Below are 20,419 nucleotides of genomic sequence, written 5' to 3' on the forward strand. Positions count from 1 at the left end.
GTGAAGGTACCTTTAGAGAGAGAGTTTGGACAAGCAGCATGAAACTGCCCCAGGTCCAAACTGTCAATCTTCAGGAGAATCCTCGGCAAAACGGGAGACTGGGAAAGGGAGTGGTGCTTTTCTGTAGAAAAGAAGTCGAGGCCATTCCTTTTTAAAGAGATTGTCTAGGTTGTATAAAGTAAGTTGAAAAAAGCCACATTTACCGGTCTTCCATTTCTTTCAGGCATTCCAGTGATGTTCGGTTTAATCCATCGGGAACGTGTGTCGCCTCGGCATGGTCTGACAGTACGGTGAAAGTCTGGGATATTCGCATGAACAAATTACTGCAGCATTATCAAGGTAACACATTTTGGTTGCCTAGAATCTCTGCAACTGATTAATGGACATACGATGGGAACAAAACCGATTTATTTTATTTTTTTTTAATGCTTACAAAAATAACAAGATCTCTACTGTTCCATGTGCTGGACTTTGATCACCATGTGAAATTCTGCAGCTCTGGATGGTATCTTCCAAATGTTAGATAGGAAGTTCAGTACCGGTGATATGGCCCACATTTTTAGGGGAAGCACACCTGATAATTTGGAATTGTCATAGCTAGTAGATGGGCTGGTCTTTGGAAGGGGTTAAGCACCTGTCATCCGGTCAAAAGTGACAAGTTTTCCAGTTTTGCTCAGGTTTTATTCCCATTGCTCCCCTGAGTATTTCCCTTTAATTTTTTTTCCTTTTTATTCCACCATATGGTTCCAGAGAAGTAAGCTTTTTTTTGCTAATTTTACTGGTCTTTGTGGGTGGTGTTGTCAGGGTTATAATGTAGAGCAACCTAAAGATGCTCCCCCACAGAACTCTGCGAGTCATACCCCGGTAATGACCGTAAGATTCAGCACTAAGTAAAAAGTTCAAAAGTTTTCAAACCATATGGCGAATTAAAAAAAAAAAAAAAAGTATGTACCGTATATGCGTGTATTATTCTGGGGAGAAGCGGGAATAAAGTGAGAGCAAAAACTGGCCACTTTTACCTTGGCTACCGAATCCTCTTTAAATACTGCATAATTGGTACAATGAACAGTAAGAGGGCAGGATTAAATGGAATCTGTCAGCAGGTTTTTGATGTGTAATATGATAGCAGCATGGTGTAAGGCCTGATTTAGCGTGACTTGCCTGTATGTGAGACCTAGTTCTCTAGTGATAATCAGCCCAGTAAGTGATACGTCCCCTGGAATCAGGCGCACTTTCCATTTATTATGCTTCTCTGAGATTAAATAGCAAAAAGCTGCTGACAGATTACCTTTAATCTGAGGGCAGCAGGTCGGACATCTTGGTATTGTACTAATAATACCAGGCTATTGCGCTTTTCCCACTGCAGGAAAAAGTCATCGGCGCAGGGCTCCTCTGAGTGGTGAGAACGGCTAGGTAGCTTGGTATCAGTAGTACAGTAGCTCCGCCTGCGCTCACTGCTTCTATCGCTGCAGTGTTCTGTGCACAGTAGTGTAATCATCACGCTACTCTGCTCTGAACACTGACAGAGCTCTGCTGGTAATAGTAGGTTAGCACCATGACTGCAACACAGGATGGGATTAAATGAAGAGCTCATTGGAGTGCGTGCACAGGATGGAACTGTGCAACATCTAATCCCATCCAATGTCGCACAGTCCACTGAGCCCAGCATCTAATCCCATCCTGTGTCGCACAGTCCACTGAGCCCAGCATCTAATCCCATCCTGTGTCGCACAGTCTACTGAGCCCAGCATCTAATCCCATCCTGTGTCGCACAGTCCACTGAGCCCAGCATCTAATCCCATCCTGTCACACAGTCCACTGAGCTCAGCATCTAATCTTATCCTGTGCACGCACAGTCCACTGAGCCCAGCATCTAATCCCATCCTGTGTCGAACAGTCCACTGAGCCCAGCATCTAATCCCATCCTGTGTCGCACAGTCCACTGAGCCCTGCATCCAATCTCATCCCGTGTCACACAGTCCACTGAGCCCAGCATCTAATCTCATCCTGTGTCGCACAGTCCACTGAGCCCAGCATCTAATCCCATCCTGTGTTGCACAATCCACTGAGCACAGCATCTAATCTCATCCCGTGTCACACAGTCCACTGAGCCCAGCATCTAATCCCATCCTGTGTCGAACAGTCCACTGAGCCCAGCATCTAATCCCATCCTGTGTCGCACAATCCACTGAGCCCAGCATCTAATCCCATCCTGTGTCACACAGGCCACTGAGCCCAGCATCTAATCTCATCCCGTGTCACACAGTCCACTGACCCCAGCATCTAATCCCATCCTGTGTCGCACAGTCCACTGAGCCCAGCATCTAATCCCATCCTGTGTCACACAGGCCACTGAGCCCAGCATCTAATCTCATCCCGTGTCACACAGTCCACTGACCCCAGCATCTAATCCCATCCTGTGTCGCACAATCCACTGAGCCCAGCATCTAATCCCATCCTGTGTCACACAGGCCACTGAGCCCAGCATCTAATCTCATCCCGTGTCACACAGTCCACTGACCCCAGCATCTAATCCCATCCTGTGTCGCACAGTCCACTGAGCCCAGCATCTAATCCCATCCTGTGTCGCACAGTCCACTGAGCCCAGCATCTAATCCCATCCTGTGTCGCACAATCCACTGAGCCCAGCATCTAATCCCATCCTGTGTCGCACAATCCACTGAGCCCAGCATCTAATCCCATCCTGTGTCACACAGGCCACTGAGCCCAGCATCTAATCTCATCCCGTGTCACACAGTCCACTGACCCCAGCATCTAATCCCATCCTGTGTCGCACAGTCCACTGAGCCCAGCATCTAATCCCATCCTGTGTCGCACAGTCCACTGAGCCCAGCATCTAATCCCATCCAATGTCGCACAGTCCACTGAGCTCTACATCTAATCCCATCCTGTGTCGCACAGTCCACTGAGCCCAGAATCTAATCTCATCGTGTCGCACAGTCCACTGAGCCCAGCATCTAATCCCATCCTGTGTCGCACAGTCCACTGAGCCCAGTATCTAATCCCATCCTGTGCATGCACAGTCCACTGAGCCCAGCATCTAATCTCATCCTGTGTCGCACAGTCCACTGAGCTCTACATCTAATCCCATCCTGTGTCACACAGTCCACTGAGCCCAGCATCTAATCCCATCCTGTGTCGCACAGTCCACTGAGCCCAGCATCTAATCCCATCCTGTGTCGCACAGTCCACTGAGCCCAGCATCTAATCCCATCCTGTGTCGCACAATTCACTGAGCCCAGCATCTAATCCCATCCTGTGTCACACAGTCCACTGAGCCCAGCATCTAATCCCATCCTGTGTCGCACAGTCCACTGAGCCCAGCATCTAATCCCATCCTGTGTCGCACAGTCCACTGAGCCCAGCATCTAATCCCATCCAATGTCGCACAGTCCACTGAGCTCTACATCTAATCCCATCCTGTGTCACACAGTCCACTGAGCCCAGCATCTAATCCCATCCTGTGTCGCACAGTCCACTGAGCCCAGCATCTAATCCCATCCTGTGTCGCACAGTCCACTGAGCCCAGCATCTAATCCCATCCTGTGTCGCACAGTCCACTGAGCCCAGCATCTAATCCCATCCAATGTCGCACAGTCCACTGAGCTCTACATCTAATCCCATCCTGTGTCACACAGTCCACTGAGCCCAGAATCTAATCTCATCGTGTCGCACAGTCCACTGAGCCCAGCATCTAATCCCATCCTGTGTCGCACAGTCCACTGAGCCCAGTATCTAATCCCATCCTGTGCATGCACAGTCCACTGAGCCCAGCATCTAATCTCATCCTGTGTCGCACAGTCCACTGAGCTCTACATCTAATCCCATCCTGTGTCACACAGTCCACTGAGCCCAGCATCTAATCCCATCCTGTGTCGCACAGTCCACTGAGCCCAGCATCTAATCCCATCCTGTGTCGCACAGTCCACTGAGCCCAGCATCTAATCCCATCCTGTGTCGCACAATTCACTGAGCCCAGCATCTAATCTCATCCCGTGTCACACAGTCCACTGAGCCCAGCATCTAATCCCATCCTGTGTCGCACAGTCCACAGAGCCCAGCATCTAATCCCATCCAATGTCGCACAGTCCACTGAGCTCTACATCTAATCCCATCCTGTGTCACACAGTCCACTGAGCCCAGCATCTAATCTCATCCCGTGTCACACAGTCCACTGAGCCCAGCATCTAATCCCATCCTGTGTCGCACAGTCCACTGAGCCCAGCATCTAATCCCATCCAATGTCGCACAGTCCACTGAGCTCTACATCTAATCCCATCCTGTGTCGCACAGTCCACTGAGCCCAGCATCTAATCTCATCGTGTCGCACAGTCCACTGAGCCCAGCATCTAATCCCATCCTGTGTCGCACAGTCCACTGAGCCCAGCATCTAATCTCATCCTGTGTCGCACAGTCCACTGAGCTCTACATCTAATCCCATCCTGTGTCGCACAGTCCACTGAGCCCAGCATCTAATCCCATCCTGTGTCGCACAGTCCACTGAGCCCAGCATCTAATCTCATCCTGTGTCGCACAGTCCACTGAGCCCAGGATCTAATCCCATCCTTTGTCGCACAGTCCACTGAGCTCTACATCTAATCCCATCCTGTGTCGCACAGTCCACTGAGCCCAGCATCTAATCTCATCCTGTGTCGCACAGTCCACTGAGCCCAGCATCTAATCTCATCCTGTCGCACAGTCCACTGAGCCCAGGATCTAATCCCATCCTGTGTCGCACAGTCCACTGAGCTCTACATCTAATCCCATCCTGTGTCGCACAGTCCACTGAGCCCAGCATCTAATCTCATCCTGTGTCGCACAGTTAACTGAGCCCAGCATCTAATCTCATCCTGTGTCGCACAGTCCACTGAGCCCAGGATCTAATCCCATCCTGTGTCGCACAGTCCACTGAGCCCAGGATCTAATCCCATCCTGTGTCGCACAGTCCACTGAGCTCTACATCTAATCCCATCCTGTGTCGCACAGTCCACTGAGCCCAGCATCTAATCTCATCGTGTCGCACAGTCCACTGAGCTCTACATCTAATCCCATCCTGTGTCGCACAGTCCACTGAGCCCAGCATCTAATCTCATCCTGTGTCGCACAGTCCACTGAGCCCAGCATCTAATCCCATCCCATGTCGCACAGTCCACTGAGCCCAGCATCTAATCCCATCCTGTGTCGCACAGTCCACTGAGCCCAGCATCTAATCCCATCCTGTGTCGCACAGTCCACTGAGCCCAGCATCTAATCTCATCCTGTGTCGCACAGTCCACTGAGCTCTACATCTAATCCCATCCTGTGTCGCACAGTCCACTGAGCCCAGCATCTAATCCCATCCTGTGTCGCACAGTCCACTGAGCCCAGCATCTAATCTCATCCTGTGTCGCACAGTCCACTGAGCCCAGGATCTAATCCCATCCTGTGTCGCACAGCCAACTGAGCCCAGCATCTAATCCCATCCTGTGTCGCACAGTCCACTGAGCCCAGCATCTAATCCCATCCTGTGTCGCACAGTCCACTGAGCCCAGGATCTAATCCCATCCTGTGTCGCACAGTCCACTGAGCCCAGCATCTAATCCCATCCTGTGTCGCACAGTCCACTGAGCCCAGCATCTAATCCCATCCTGTGTCGCACAGTCCACTGAGCCCAGGATCTAATCCCATCCTGTGTCGCACAGTCCACTGAGCTCTACATCTAATCCCATCCTGTGTCGCACAGTCCACTGAGCCCAGCATCTAATCTCATCCTGTGTCGCACAGTCCACTGAGCCCAGCATCTAATCCCATCCTGTGTCGCACAGTCCACTGAGCCCAGCATCTAATCCCATCCTGTGTCACACAGTCCACTGAGCCCAGCATCTAATCTCATCCCGTGTCACACAGTCCACTGAGCCCAGCATCTAATCCCATCCTGTGTCGCACAGTCCACTGAGCCCAGCATCTAATCCCATCCTGTGCACGCACAGTCCACTGAGCTCTACATGTAATCCCATCCTGCTTTGCACACTCCGCTGTGCCATGCATCAAATCCCAGTGCGTGATACAGTGAGCAGCACCAGTTAACAAAATCAGCGCTGCCAGCAGACCTCGGTGTCCTCTGCACTGTTATTCTAAACTTCATTCTCTCATGGGGAGGGGGGGAGTGACATCACACACACACACACACACACACACACACACACACACACACACACACACACACACACACACACACACACACACACACACACACACACACACGTACACACACACACACACACGTACACACACACACACACACACACACACACACACACACACGTACACACGTACACACACACACACACACACACACACGTACACACACACACACACACACACACGTTAGCACATCCTGCCTACATTTACAGCAGTCATAATGCGAGCTAGCAGTACACCAGATTTTCATTGCAAATTTCAGCAGTTGCACCCTCTAGTGTTTAAAAATGGGAAATATCAAACCTTATTACATTTTTTTCATTTTTCATACCATTTAAAAAAAGTGATTTTTTTTTTTTAAATAAAATATTAATACTTTACATTTTTTAAATAAATTATTGAAAACATTTTTATCCCTTCACCCATGACAGCACACCTGAGAGAGGGATTTCTCCGCCACTTCAGTTGGTTTCCTGTCCTTGATGGTAACCCTCGAGCTGAAATTTGGGTGAAGAGTTTATTATTTTAAAACGTACCCACTGGAAGAGCAGGCGGTATGCCTGTGGGCCGGCCTTCAGGGGATTGGGGCTTTAGTGCACGTGTGGGCGGTACAGACGGTTATGCGGTGCATGTTTGGATCCACCACGCTGCTCTCCCTCCTTCATCTTCCTGCTCGACTCCGTGCTGAATTGCGCTTCTGGGGGCACGCTCCCCTAACTTCACGAGAGCAATTTAAGGACAAGACCCCAAGTGATCACATCCTTGCCAATATGCCTCTGTTACACGGAGCGGCATCTTTTCTTGCGGACATTTCTGCAGACTCTGTGAGGCTAGCGGAAAGGTCACAGGCCTATCAAATGTGGTCAGATGGGCCTTATGGATAATGATCTGTCCTGGGGATTTGCAGTCATAAAATAAATTTTGCTCCATTCCATGCGATGGCCAGTTTCTTTTTGGGAAGAAATTAGAGGGCATATTGCAAAAAGCCGGTGACAAAAAGAAGGGCTTTCCTTGGTTCCATTCTGATGCTACAAAACCTTCCTTTCAGAGGATAACATTTAATGGGAGATGTCCTCCGGGTGAGAGAAGGAAATGGGAGTTCGAGGGAGAAAGGAGTTTGGTTTTATGCCCTCTATATGTTCGAAAAAGCCCTCCCATTGACACCCTTTAGGAGGTCACCAAAGGAACAACTTGCCCTGGAAGCAGAGATCATGGGACTCTTGGAAAAACAAGTTTTGTGCGAGATCGTGGAGGAAGAAAAATGAAGGTGATTTTATTCCCCCCTCTTTAATTAAAAAAACGAATTGTTCCTTCAGAACTAATGTCAGTCTGAGGAAACTCAACTGATGGATTGTAAATTGCTCCTTCAAGATGGAATTGGTGAACACCGCTATAAAGCTGTTATATCACAATTGTTTCATGGCAGTCATCGATTTAAAGGATGCATATTATCACATCCCAATCCATCCGGGCCATCAAAAGTATTTGACGGTAGCTCTGTATGTCCAGGGACAGGTCAGCGATTACCAAAACATAGCTCTTCCATTCGGGCTGTCAGTGGCTCCGAGAATTTTCACCAAGGTACGTATTTTTCGCACCATAAGACACACTTTTTTTTCCTCCAAATTTGGGAGGATATGTGGGGTGCGTCTTATGGAACGGATGTAATATGTGGGGAGAGGGCAGCGGCAAGTGGGATCCCACTAGTAGGAGGCAGGAAAATGTCCCCGCTGCAGGAATCTGGTGCTGGGGAAACCACGTGGTCCCGATACTTAAAGTGAAGGAATAATCATTACCTGCTTCCCCGCCCACCTGTCAGTGATGAGCAGTGAGCGGGGGGAGCAGCAAATGAATATTCCTTCACTTAAACAGCGGACACACATGGTTACCCCAGTGCCAGATTCCTGCAGCAGCTGGGGAGATTGTGTGTCTGGTGGAGCAGGTGGCAGCAGCAGGGTGCCAGAGGAGAGAGGGATGCCGCATATCTGACTGCCCAGCTCCGGCCCAGGCTGTGCTGGATGCTGAGTGCTGCAGCATAAGGACCTGTGTGAGGTCATGAAGAGGGCGGGCTGGAGCATCACATGGTGACACAGAGCCCTCCCACTTCATAACTTCATCACAGGTCCATCAGACACTGCACTAGAATCTTCAAGCTTCCTCTAATGACCTGTGGAGAGGCCAAAGGGGGAGGGCTCTGTGCGCTCATGGGATGCTCCAGCGCTTTACCTCACCACAGCGTGGCTGGCTGACTGCAGGAACTGCACAGCCCGAACAAAGAATTAAAAGGTTAGTCACTACAACACACAAAAAAGCACTCCGCCACTCCTGTGGTGAACTATAACTCCCAGCATGCCATAGCATCTGCAGGACATGCTGGGAGTTATAGTTCTCACATGGGATCTTAAAGCAGCACTCCAGTGTTATTTTTCAGTGCTGGAGTGGTGCTTTAAATATAAGCCCTGTGCCCCCATTCTTATACTCACCCTCCAGCATCTTCATATAGTACTTTACAGACACCACACTGGTCCCGAAGCACCATCTTCTACTCGTTGCTTCTCGCATAATAACGTACTATTATTTAATAACACCACATATAATAGTATATTATTTAAGTTATTAAATATTTTACCACCTTTTTTTGCTTCAAATATTTTTTTTTCCCTATTTTCCACCTCTAAAACCTTGGTGCGTCTTATAGTCCGGTACGTCTTATAGTCCGAAAAATACGGTACTATCAGAGGTGATGACTCACCTTCGTCCTTACCTGGACGACTTTCTTATAGTGGGAAGTTCAGAACACCACTGTGCAGAACAGCTGAAGGATTTAACAATGATCCTGGAGGAGCTCGGCTGGATGGTGAATGCCCACAAGTCAAGACTAAGGCTATGTGCCCATGTTGCAGAAATGCTGCGGAAAAGTGATTGACAGGTTGGTCACACTTGTCAAGCATAGTGCTTGACAAGTCTGACCAACTTTTTACTATTGATGCTGCCTATGCATCATCAATAGTAAAATATAGAATGTTAAAAAATAAAAAAAATGGTTAATGGTTATTCTCACCTTCCGACGGCCCCCGATCTCCTAAGCGGCGCTCCCAGTACCTTCCGTTCCCAGGGATGCTTTGCGTGAAGGACTTTTGTGACATCACGGTCGCGAGACTGCATCCCTGGGAACGGAAGCCGCCGCGTGCACCGCTGAGAGGCGGGAGGACTCGAGGGGCCATCAGAAGGTAAGTATATCCCTATTTTTTATTTTAATATTTTTTTTTGCAGGAATATTTTACCCAGTGCCTGGAGGGGAGTCTCCTCTCCTCCAAACCCTAGGTACCAACTGCACATGAAGCGCTCACTTTACGCATGGTGGGCATAGCCATGTGTGTAAAGTGAGTATGGCGGCGGAATCGCTGCGATTCTGCAGAAATAATGAACATGCTTCGGATTTTACCGCTATGCGATTCCGCAGCGGGAAAATCCACAGCATGGGCACAGCAACTGCAGAATCCCATAGGATTGCATGGGAATGTGTTTTTAAGCTTTTTTTAAGCGTCACCACTGCGGCAAAAAACGCTGCGGAAACGCATTAAAAACACAACAAGGGCACACAGCCTTAAACTATAAAAGATACCGTCCTTCCTAGGCCTGGTTTTGAACTCCAAGGACCAAATCTGTCTCTTTCCAGAAGACAAAGTAAACAAGATAATGAACCTGGCACTGTCAGCAATAGATCATCCAAGGATGACTCTGAGAAGAGCAATGTCCCTGCTAGGATCCCTGACATCTTGCATTCCGGCAGTAAGATGGTCTCAATTCCACCTGAGGCAGCTTCAATGGGAAATTCTATCTGTACAGAGGACATTTAGAAAGAAAGGTATATCTTTTTTCAACAGTCCTAAATTCCCTCTCTTGGTGAAAAGGCAGGGAAAAATTGTCCTCAGGGCTCCAGTGGGTAAGACCCGTACAGGGCATAATTACAACAGACGCGGGCAACACTGGTTGGGGTGCACACCTGAGGAATCACACAGCTCAGGGGACCTGGTCTTCTCTAGAAAGAAGTCAAGGATCGAACCTGAAAGAGCTTTGGGCTGTAGAACGGGCTTTAAGAGACTTTCTTCTCTTCCTCTTGGGTCGCCATGTTCGGGACATGTCGGACAACTGAGCGATTGTGGCTTATATCAACCACCAAGGGGGCACAAGGTCCCATACCCTAATGATGGCAGCAGGCAATCTACTCCAGCTAGCAGAACAACATCTGTTGTCCCTTATAGCACTTCACACAAGGGGAGTAGAGAATACAAAGGCAGAATTCCTGAGCCGCAAAAGACTGAAACAGGGAGAATGGTCTTTAAATTCCCAGATCTTCCATCAAATAGTCCATGCATGGGGTGGCTGGAGATAGATCTGTTTGCCAGTTTACAGAACAAAAAAGTGAGGAACTTCTGTTCGTTAGACCCAAGAGAAAAACCATTTGCAGTAGATGCTCTTCTGATTTCCTGGAAATTCAGGATTGCCTATGCCTCTTCCCTCCAATATCGATGATTTGAACAGTGGTAAGGAAAATCAGAAAAGATCAGGCAAGGGTGATTCTCATTGCTCCGTTCTGGCCAAAGAGACCATGGTTTTTCCTTCTGAGGTTAATGTCGATGTCAGATCTGTGGATCCTACTGGAGATCCCGGACCTTATTTAGGGGTCAGTATGCCACTCTCAAGTGAAGGGCTTCCATCTAGCAGCGTGAAATTTGAGAGGGCATTGGTTTCTTACCATGGTTAATTTCCACCCTGTTAAAAAATATTAAACCAGTAACACCAAGAATTTACGGCAGGATATGGAAGAAATTTCTGGAATTTTCAGGGCAGCCTCTAGGTCTAGGGGATAAGGCTCCAGTAGGATCCATTCTAGAGTTCCTTCAGTCAGGACTAGAGCTGGGGTTAGCAACTAACTCCCTCAAGGTACAGGTCTCGGCCTTAGGCGCCTTATATAACTGTAATCTGGCAAATAGATGGGTGTCATGATTTTATAAAATCTGGTGGTAGGTCCAAACCATTTATAATCCCAAAAATTACACCATGGGATTTAAGACCATTAGTGGCTTTGACATCGGCTCGCAGGGTGAACGATATACAGGCCCTGTAGAGTTAAACTAAGACCAGGCTTATCTACCCGAAATGGCCCTTAAGTTCCATAGGAGCCAAGAAATTATTTTGCCCTCCTTTTGTGATAGCCCTAGGAATCCAGGAGAGGAAAGATTCCATAGGTTAGATGTGAGGAGGTCGCTGTAGGAGTATATGTCCATGACCAGTCAATGGAGGAATGACAAGTCTCTTTTTGTAGCTTTTCAGTGTAGCAGAAAGGGGTATGGGGTATCCAAGGGTACCATTACCAGATGGATCAGGGAGGCCATTAGTTTGTCCTACACTGCAAGTGGTGCTCCGATTCCTGAAGGCATGAAGGCGCTCACTCCACTAGAGCCGTGGCAACCTCCTGGGCAAAAAAGCAGAGGTATCAATTGATCAAATTTGTAAGGCCACTACCTGGTCTTCACCATCTACCTTCTTTAAGCACTACAGACTGTATCTGTTTACCTCTGCTGATTTAACCTTTGGCAGAAGGGTGCTGCAAGCGGTGTTCCCTCCCTAAGGTGCTTCAATTCTCCAGAAATCTCTCAGGTATGCTGTCATGTGTGAAGGGAAAACACCAAGGGTACTTACCGGTAGCCTTTTTTTCCAGAACCCATGACAGCGACAGTATACCCCTACCTTTTCACCTTATGGGTGTGCACTATGGTTTGTGTTTTTATAATGTGGTGTTGGTTATGTGTGTAAATTAACCTGGATGTCCTCTCATGCTCTGTAACCCAACTGAAGTGGGGGAGAGGTACCTACCTTCTATTTCAGTAGGTTTCCTGTCCTTGCTGGGTGGATCCCTCTCTCAGGTGTGCTGTCATGGGTTCTGTAAAAACTGTCTACTGGTAAATAACCTTGGTGTTTTCTGATGACATATTTTCTTTCAATGACTTGCCTGTAAGTGAGGCATGCCTACATATGATAGCTTCTGGTGAGAGAAAAATAGAGATGGGATGAAGACCTAATCCTGAGTTTGTCTACTGGAGTTATACTTGATAGGGTTGTTGCAGCTACTGTAATTAAAAACTTTACTGGGGGTATGGGAGTAACCCCTGCAGATCCATTACAAGACACTCTGGTGGTCTTCAAAACAAAGCAGTAAATGGGGATGTATTTAAGGTTAAGGTGCACACACATTTTATGAGGCAAACAAATGGGCGCTACCCAAATAGCTTAAAGATTAATCAGTACATGTGGAGATGTGGGATTACAATATTGCAAGTCCTTACTAGTGATGAGCGAATGTGCTCAGATAAGGTGTTATCCGATCATGTCCGGGTGCTACCCAAGTGACTTTGGGGTGCTCCATAATATGTTCAAGTCCCTGCGGCTGTATGTCTCGCAGATCTTAGACAGCTGCAACACATGCAGGGATTGCCTAACAAACAGGGATTCCCTGCATCTGTTGCGGCTGTCAAACAGCCACGGTGACTCGAAAATATTATTTGAGCACACCGAAATCACTTGGTTAGCACCCGGACATGATCGGATAACACTTTATCAGAGCATGGTTGCTCCTCACTAGTCCTTACCCTTACATAGTAACATAGTTATTGAGGTTGAAGGAAGACTTTAAGTCCATCTAGTTCAACCTATAGCCTAACCTAACATGTTGATCCAGAGGAAGGCAAAAAAAACCATGTCTGTATGTCTGCGTTTGCATATAGACTGGGATGTACAGACAAGTCGCGGGTCTCCTGACCTGAACTCCACATCCTCATACATAATAGTTCATATTCTCACCCTGATGCACAGTTGGGTGAAGCCATCCTTTTGTTCACTCAGCAGAAAACCAGACATGCCGAAGTGTACTTTCCTAGGTTCATAAGGAACTTGTAGCACACTTGACAGAAAACCACTGTGTTTCTCCCTCTTACAGAACACGGGCTTAGGTATGCAAAAAACCTCTTCAAAACTGCTTGGCCGCAACTTCTCATTTATATATTTACTAGATGGAGGCCCGATGCTATAGAGCGGTAATGTCACGATGGGGGCAGACTTTGCAGCGTTGAGAATCTCTCCCTCCATGTGCGCTCACACCTATCCACTCTCTCTTTCCCCATGTGCTGACGTCTCCCGTCTGTGCCCTCTTCTTTGACCTGTCGACCCCCATGTGCTATCCCCCTTGTCTGCTTTCTCTCTCCTTCCTGTGCTGTGTTCTCCCCTCATGTGCTGTCCCGTTTGAGCTGTCTCCCCCCTGTGCTGTCTTCTCTCATGTCATCTCTTCCTTGACCTGTGTACCCCATGTGCTCTCGTACACGGTCAGACACAGACAATTTTTAAAATGAACTTTCGTTTGTGGAAATACCCCTTTAATGTGACCGGCTTCCTCTGCCTGTAGACACGTCGCGCATCTGCCGGGATTAGCAGAATGATTCACTGTGCCTGCGGGGTATTTGCGCAGGCGCAATAAATCAGACTGCCGCCATCTTTGTGCCAATAGCGCCGGTCACATTAAAACTGCGCATGCGCTCCTCCTGTACAAAGATGGCGGCGGTCAGTGAATCATTCGGCTGATCCCGCGACGGTGTTCCGCTGGTGGTACTGCGCAAGAGGCTTCGTACAGCTTATACAGTGTGTGTGCGTGGTGCGTATGGCGTAAACAGTGTGTGTGATACGACAGTGTTCCGCTGTTGGTACCACGCAAGAGGCTGGTACCACCAGCAGTTTCCATATTGAGACACCCATCACTTGGGTGTCCCAATATGGCGGTCGGTGAACTTCCGCCGCTTGGAATTCTGGGATCCGGACACATCTGGACGGAACAGGATCTGAAGACATGACAAGGTAAGTATATATTAAGATATAAACCTGTTGTCTCACAAACAAAAGTGGATGTGTTTAAAAAGAAAAGAGTTCCTGTGCTGAGATAATATTATGCATGTGCCCCTGCTGTGTACTGTGTAATGACCGTGTCTGACTGTGCAGGGACATGGTCTGATCATGCCACAGCTCCTGGGGAGGGAAGGGAGGAAAAGAGGATACAGACAGGACAGCATGGGAGCACAGCTGATGCTTCCTATGAGGAAAACCAAGTTCCAGCTGCCTCCGTCATAAAGATGCAGCTTGATTCTCTGCTCAGTACAGTGTGAGCGGTGGCTATGCGCATGCCTCGGCACTGCCTAACAGCCGGCAGTGCATCAGGTCAGTGCCGGTGCAGGATTAAAGCCGTTACTCACAATGTACTGAGCGGTGACTGAGGCTGTGCCTCTGACTGTAAGCTGGATGGAATAAGGTTCATTTCCATCCGACATCCCAGTATGGCGATGTATGGCGGCCACACAGCTTTAAAACATAATTAGCCACATCTTCTGGTTAATAACAGAAACAACCCAAAAAGAAAGAAAGTAGTACACTATTCCTCCACATGCTCAACATCCACAGTGGGGGAGCCAATCACCGCCCCCTGACGAAGCCAACGCGAAACGCGCGTTGGGGCGACGGTGCGGCTCGGTTCTGGTGCCTGTGTGTTGGTAAGTGTCCGGGATGATGGGTCTGCTGTGACACATGAAGAGTCAATGTACAGGGCTCTATCAGCTACTTTAAACCTTTTTCTAGGCTCCCCCCGTACTTACCAATGTATGACTGTGCACTTTGCCCGTAATTGGTTTACATCTGGCACCAGCCCGAGTGCTGTACCGTTTTTTGTTTTTCTGTGCTACAGCCATTTTTGTCTAGTTGGTTTTAATTTGAATCTTAAGTAACCATAATGTGTTGTTTTGACATTTATTGTAAATAATAAACTATTGAGAACATTTAAGTATTTGTGGACATTTACTCCATTTCTTTCGTGTTGTAATATCTTCTGGTTAATAGCATTTTTTACATTACAGGTTCCCTTTAAAAATTTTACCTTTTTTTTTTTTCTCCATAACTTAATTTAATATTAAAGGGAATCTGTTAGCAAGTTTTTGCTACCTCATCTGAGAGCAGTATGATGTAGGAGCAAAGACCCTGATTCCAGCGATGTCTTGCTTACTGCTTGGTGCCGTTTTGATAAAATCCCTGTTTTTATTGGCAGCAGATCTAGCTGTGCTCAGAATGCTAAGCTCTGTATAGCCCCGCCCACATCACTGACAGCTTTCTGCCTATGCATAATGTACACAAAGCTGAAAATCGGTGGTGGGTGCGAGATTTACAGAGCTCATTAATATCGAGGACTAGATCGCATCAAGTTTACTAATCCTTTAGTTGATAAAGCTGTGATTTTGTCCAAACTACAAAAAGCAGTCCAATTAGTGACACATCACTGAAATCAAGGTCTCTGTCTCTACATCATGCTGATCTCAGATTAGATGGCATAATTCTGGTGACAGATTTCCTTTAGCATGTCCATGTGTGTGGTGTAGAAGTGCCCTTCTTCAGGCGGGAAGCCATTATTTTCTAATATAACTGTGTGAATGTTTCTCAGTCCACAGTGCCGGGGTGAACTGTCTGTCATTCCACCCGTCTGGAAAGTTCCTCCTTTCTGCCTCTAATGATGGTACTGTGAAAGTACTAGACCTGCTGGAGGGAAGACTGCTGTACACACTCCATGGGCACCAGGTACCAGATTATCTTTCATCACCAGCCACAGACACCGTTTTTCTATATAATAGCATCAGGATATACTGTGCAACTATTGGCCGTAAGCATATTGCCATCAGGATATACTGTGCAACCATTGGCCGTAAGCATATTTCCATCAGGATACACTGTGCAACCATTGGCCGTAAGCATATTTCCATCAGGATATACTGTGCAACTATTGGCCGTAAGCATATTGCCATCAGGATATACTGTGCAACCATTGGCCGTAAGCATATTGCCATCAGGATACACTGTGCAACTATTGGCCGTAAGCATAGTGCCATCGGGATACACTGTGCAACTATTGGCCCTAAGCATAGTGCCATCGGGATATACTGTGCAACCATTGGCCGTAAGCATATTTCCATCAGGATATACTGTGCAACTATTGGCCGTAAGCATATTGCCATCAGGATACACTGTGCAACTATTGGCCGTAAGCATATTGCCATCGGGATATACTGTGCAACTATTGGCCGTAAGCATATTTCCATCGGGATATACTGTGCAACTATTGGCCCTAAGCATATTGCCATCGGGATATACTGTGCAACTATTGGCCCTAAGCATAGTGCCATCGGGATATACTGTGCAACTATTGGCCCTAAGCATAGTGCCATCGGGATATACTGTGCAACCATTGGCCGTAAGCATATTGCCATCGGGATCTACTGTGCAACTATTGGCCGTAAGCATATTGCCATCGGGATCTACTGTGCAACTATTGGCCCTAAGCATATTGCCATCGGGATATACTGTGCAACTATTGGCCCTAAGCATAGTGCCATCGGGATATACTGTGCAACTATTGGCCCTAAGCATAGTGCCATCGGGATATACTGTGCAACCATTGGCCGTAAGCATATTGCCATCGGGATACACTGTGCAACTATTGGCCGTAAGCATATTGCCATCAGGATACACTGTGCAACTATTGGCCCTAAGCATATTGCCATCGGGATCTACTGTGCAACTATTGGCCGTAAGCATATTGCCATCGGGATACACTGTGCAACTATTGGCCGTAAGCATATTGCCATCAGGATATACTGTGCAACTATTGGCCGTAAGCATAGTGCCATCGGGATATACTGTGCAACTATTGGCCGTAAGCATATTACTATAGGGATGCACTGTGCAACTATTGGCCGTAAGCATATTACTATAGGGATGCACTGTGCAACTATTGGCCGTAAGCATATTGCCATCAGGATACACTGTGCAACTATTGGCCGTAAGCATATTTCCATCAGGATATACTGTGCAACTATTGGCCGTAAGCATAGTGCCATCGGGATATACTGTGCAACTATTGGCCCTAAGCATAGTGCCATCGGGATATACTGTGCAACCATTGGCCGTAAGCATATTGCCATCGGGATACACTGTGCAACTATTGGCCCTAAGCATATTGCCATCGGGATACACTGTGCAACTATTGGCCGTAAGCATATTGCCATCAGGATACACTGTGCAACTATTGGCCGTAAGCATATTGCCATCAGGATATACTGTGCAACTATTGGCCGTAAGCATATTGCCATCGGGATACACTGTGCAACTATTGGCCGTAAGCATATTGCCATCGGGATACACTGTGCAACTATTGGCCGTAAGCATATTGCCATCAGGATACACTGTGCAACTATTGGCCCTAAGCATATTGCCATCAGGATATACTGTGCAACTATTGGCCCTAAGCATATTGCCATCAGGATATACTGTGCAACTATTGGCCGTAAGCATATTGCCATCGGGATACACTGTGCAACTATTGGCCGTAAGCATATTGCCATCAGGATACACTGTGCAACTATTGGCCGTAAGCATATTTCCATCAGGATATACTGTGCAACTATTGGCCGTAAGCATAGTGCCATCGGGATATACTGTGCAACTATTGGCCCTAAGCATAGTGCCATCGGGATATACTGTGCAACCATTGGCCGTAAGCATATTGCCATCGGGATATACTGTGCAACTATTGGCCGTAAGCATATTGCCATCAGGATACACTGTGCAACTATTGGCCGTAAGCATATTGCCATCAGGATATACTGTGCAACCATTGGCCGTAAGCATATTGCCATCAGGATATACTGTGCAACTATTGGCCCTAAGCATATTGCCATCGGGATCTACTGTGCAACTATTGGCCCTAAGCATATTGCCATCGGGATCTACTGTGCAACTATTGGCCCTAAGCATATTGCCATCGGGATATACTGTGCAACTATTGGCCGTAAGCATATTGCCATCAGGATATACTGTGCAACTATTGGCCGTAAGCATAGTGCCATCGGGATATACTGTGCAACTATTGGCCGTAAGCATATTACTATAGGGATGCACTGTGCAACTACTGGATGTAAGCATATTGCCATCGGGATCTACTGTGCAACTATTGGCCGTAAGCATAGTGCCATCGGGATCTACTGTGCAACCACTGGATGTAAGCATAGTGCCACACTTAGTGCTGATGTAGGATATATTACATCTGTACGGTTCCGTGTTTTATCAGTCAGTCATGGTGAAAGTGTGATACTGCTCGGGCAGTTGGCTAGTACTATAAGAATTTAATTAACATATTTCATGCTAGCTCATATATTTAACTTTACGCCTCCCTCCAAAGAAATGGAAACATTGTCTGATGTCTCTTGTTTTTTATCTGCAGGGCCCTGTGTTGTCGGTGTCTTTCTCAAGAGATGGAGACCAGTTTGCTTCTGGAGGGACAGATGCACAGGTCTGTCACTAGGTTCGGCATACAGTACATATAGAATGTGTAATACTGCCGTTATCTAAATATAATGTATTTAGGTGCCCAGTGATATGCCATTAGCTCTTCTGTTACTAGGTTTGTGTCTGGGAGAAGCATAATGTAGAGACAGAGAACCTGATTCCAGTGATGTGTCACTTATTGGGCAACTTATAGTTTTGAAAAAAATCACCGTTTTTATTAGCAGAAGATTATCACTATAGGACTAGTAAACCTGCAGCCATGTAGTCCTTCATATTCAAGAGCTCTGAATAACCCCGCCCCCACCACTGATTGGCAGCTTCCTGCTTATCACAGTGCACCCAGAAAGCTGTCAATAAATGGTGTGGGTGGGCTTATACAGAGCTCCACACTATATGCGCAGCATGTAAATCTGTGATTTTATCATAACGGCAGCAAGCATTCCAGTAAGTGACACATTGCTGGAATAGAGGTCTCTGCCCCTATATCATGCTGCTCTCAGAAATCTGATTGTCTTTAATAGTTTTACACATGACCCATACATCCTAAGGCGGGAGTCTGACCTGCTGAATCCTAACAGAATGTATCTCACCGCAGTCACACAATCGCTCAGGTGTGTTATACTTGTGATTGTGTGTCCACCATTTTTTCTTCTGCGTCTATCAATTCAGACCATTGACAGTAGTGGAAGAAAAAGTGGTCAACTTATAATCCCAAGTGTGCAGCTCGTGTGACAGCCCAGACACAAGCCCTTTTAAAGTGTTCCTGTTTTATGAATACATGGAGTAAGAAGAACAAGTGCTTTCATATGGGTTGGTGACTTGATGTAATGAGAGGATTAAATGGTAAGAATCAGTGAAACCTAACCCTTAGTGTGTAAAAGATATGGGCCCTGATCCCTCAAGACTGTCGGGAACAACAGTAACTTATCAAAATGTTTTCTCTGTCACTTCATTTGGGGGGACACGGGAACTATAAATTATTATGCTACCACACTAAGAATTCATCTTAGAAATAAAAGCCGACTCCTCCGCAGCAGGCCGTACCTGGGCAGCCAACACCCAGTTAGTCAGTTTGGCTTAGTGTCCCTCGGAGGCAGACAGGGCTCTGAGTAGCAGACTTGCCTTAGCCTGTATTAGGCAGGTTAGGAACTATCCTTGGTTGCCTGAATTGTTCTCTCACCCTATGGAGGTACCTGGTTCTTTTGCCTTTGACTTATGCCTGCTTGCCCACCATAGTGTGTCGCGTTTACATAGGGCAAAAGGTGAAGCCCGGACTTCCTGACGTCTATCCATAGGAACAATGGCCAGGTCTGTCTCATTTGAACATTAAGGCAAGTCTTTCAGGCAATCGACTCCTGTTGTGTTGCCTGGACCGCTGGGGCTTTTGCAGAATTAAGTCTCTGATGGTCTCCCAGGAAGCCTGGTTCCTCCACTAGTGTTTCCACTGGTAGGTGACGGGTCTGGGCCCTTCTACATTCCAGCGGAATCTAGTCTTTGTCTTTCCCTATTTACCTTCTCCATCTTGGTCTGAAGCTTTTCAATGCCTGCTAAACTCAGGATTCTTCATATCTAGTCCAGGACTCTAGTTCTTCATTGCACATGCCCCCGGGTACCACGCGTAGTATCCAGATAGACCTTTCCCAATGGTCTTCGCCTCTACACAATATAGCAGCATGAGTTAAAACATAGATACGCCACGAACTATAAAAAAATGTTTTTGTGTGTGTGTGTATATATAATAATAAATATATATAATATAATACAATATATATTATATATATATATATAT

At 47.1% G+C, this 20,419-nt stretch overlaps 1 protein-coding gene across 7 annotated transcripts in view; it reads left to right on the plus strand.

Moving 5' to 3' along the window:
* Window positions 1-20,419, plus strand: part of POC1B (POC1 centriolar protein B) — a 166,446-nt gene that overhangs the window by 34,250 nt on the left and 111,777 nt on the right. For all 7 annotated transcript variants that reach the window (XM_077265446.1, XM_077265445.1, XM_077265440.1 and 4 more), the window contains 3 exons: window positions 224-339; window positions 15,734-15,867; window positions 18,566-18,634. In XM_077265446.1, coding sequence (XP_077121561.1) covers window positions 224-339; window positions 15,734-15,867; window positions 18,566-18,634 — 319 coding nt within the window. The remainder of the gene's footprint in view (window positions 1-223; window positions 340-15,733; window positions 15,868-18,565; window positions 18,635-20,419) is intronic.

This window comes from Ranitomeya variabilis, chromosome 5 (genome assembly GCF_051348905.1).
Source record: "Ranitomeya variabilis isolate aRanVar5 chromosome 5, aRanVar5.hap1, whole genome shotgun sequence".
Lineage (NCBI taxonomy): Eukaryota > Metazoa > Chordata > Amphibia > Anura > Dendrobatidae > Ranitomeya > Ranitomeya variabilis.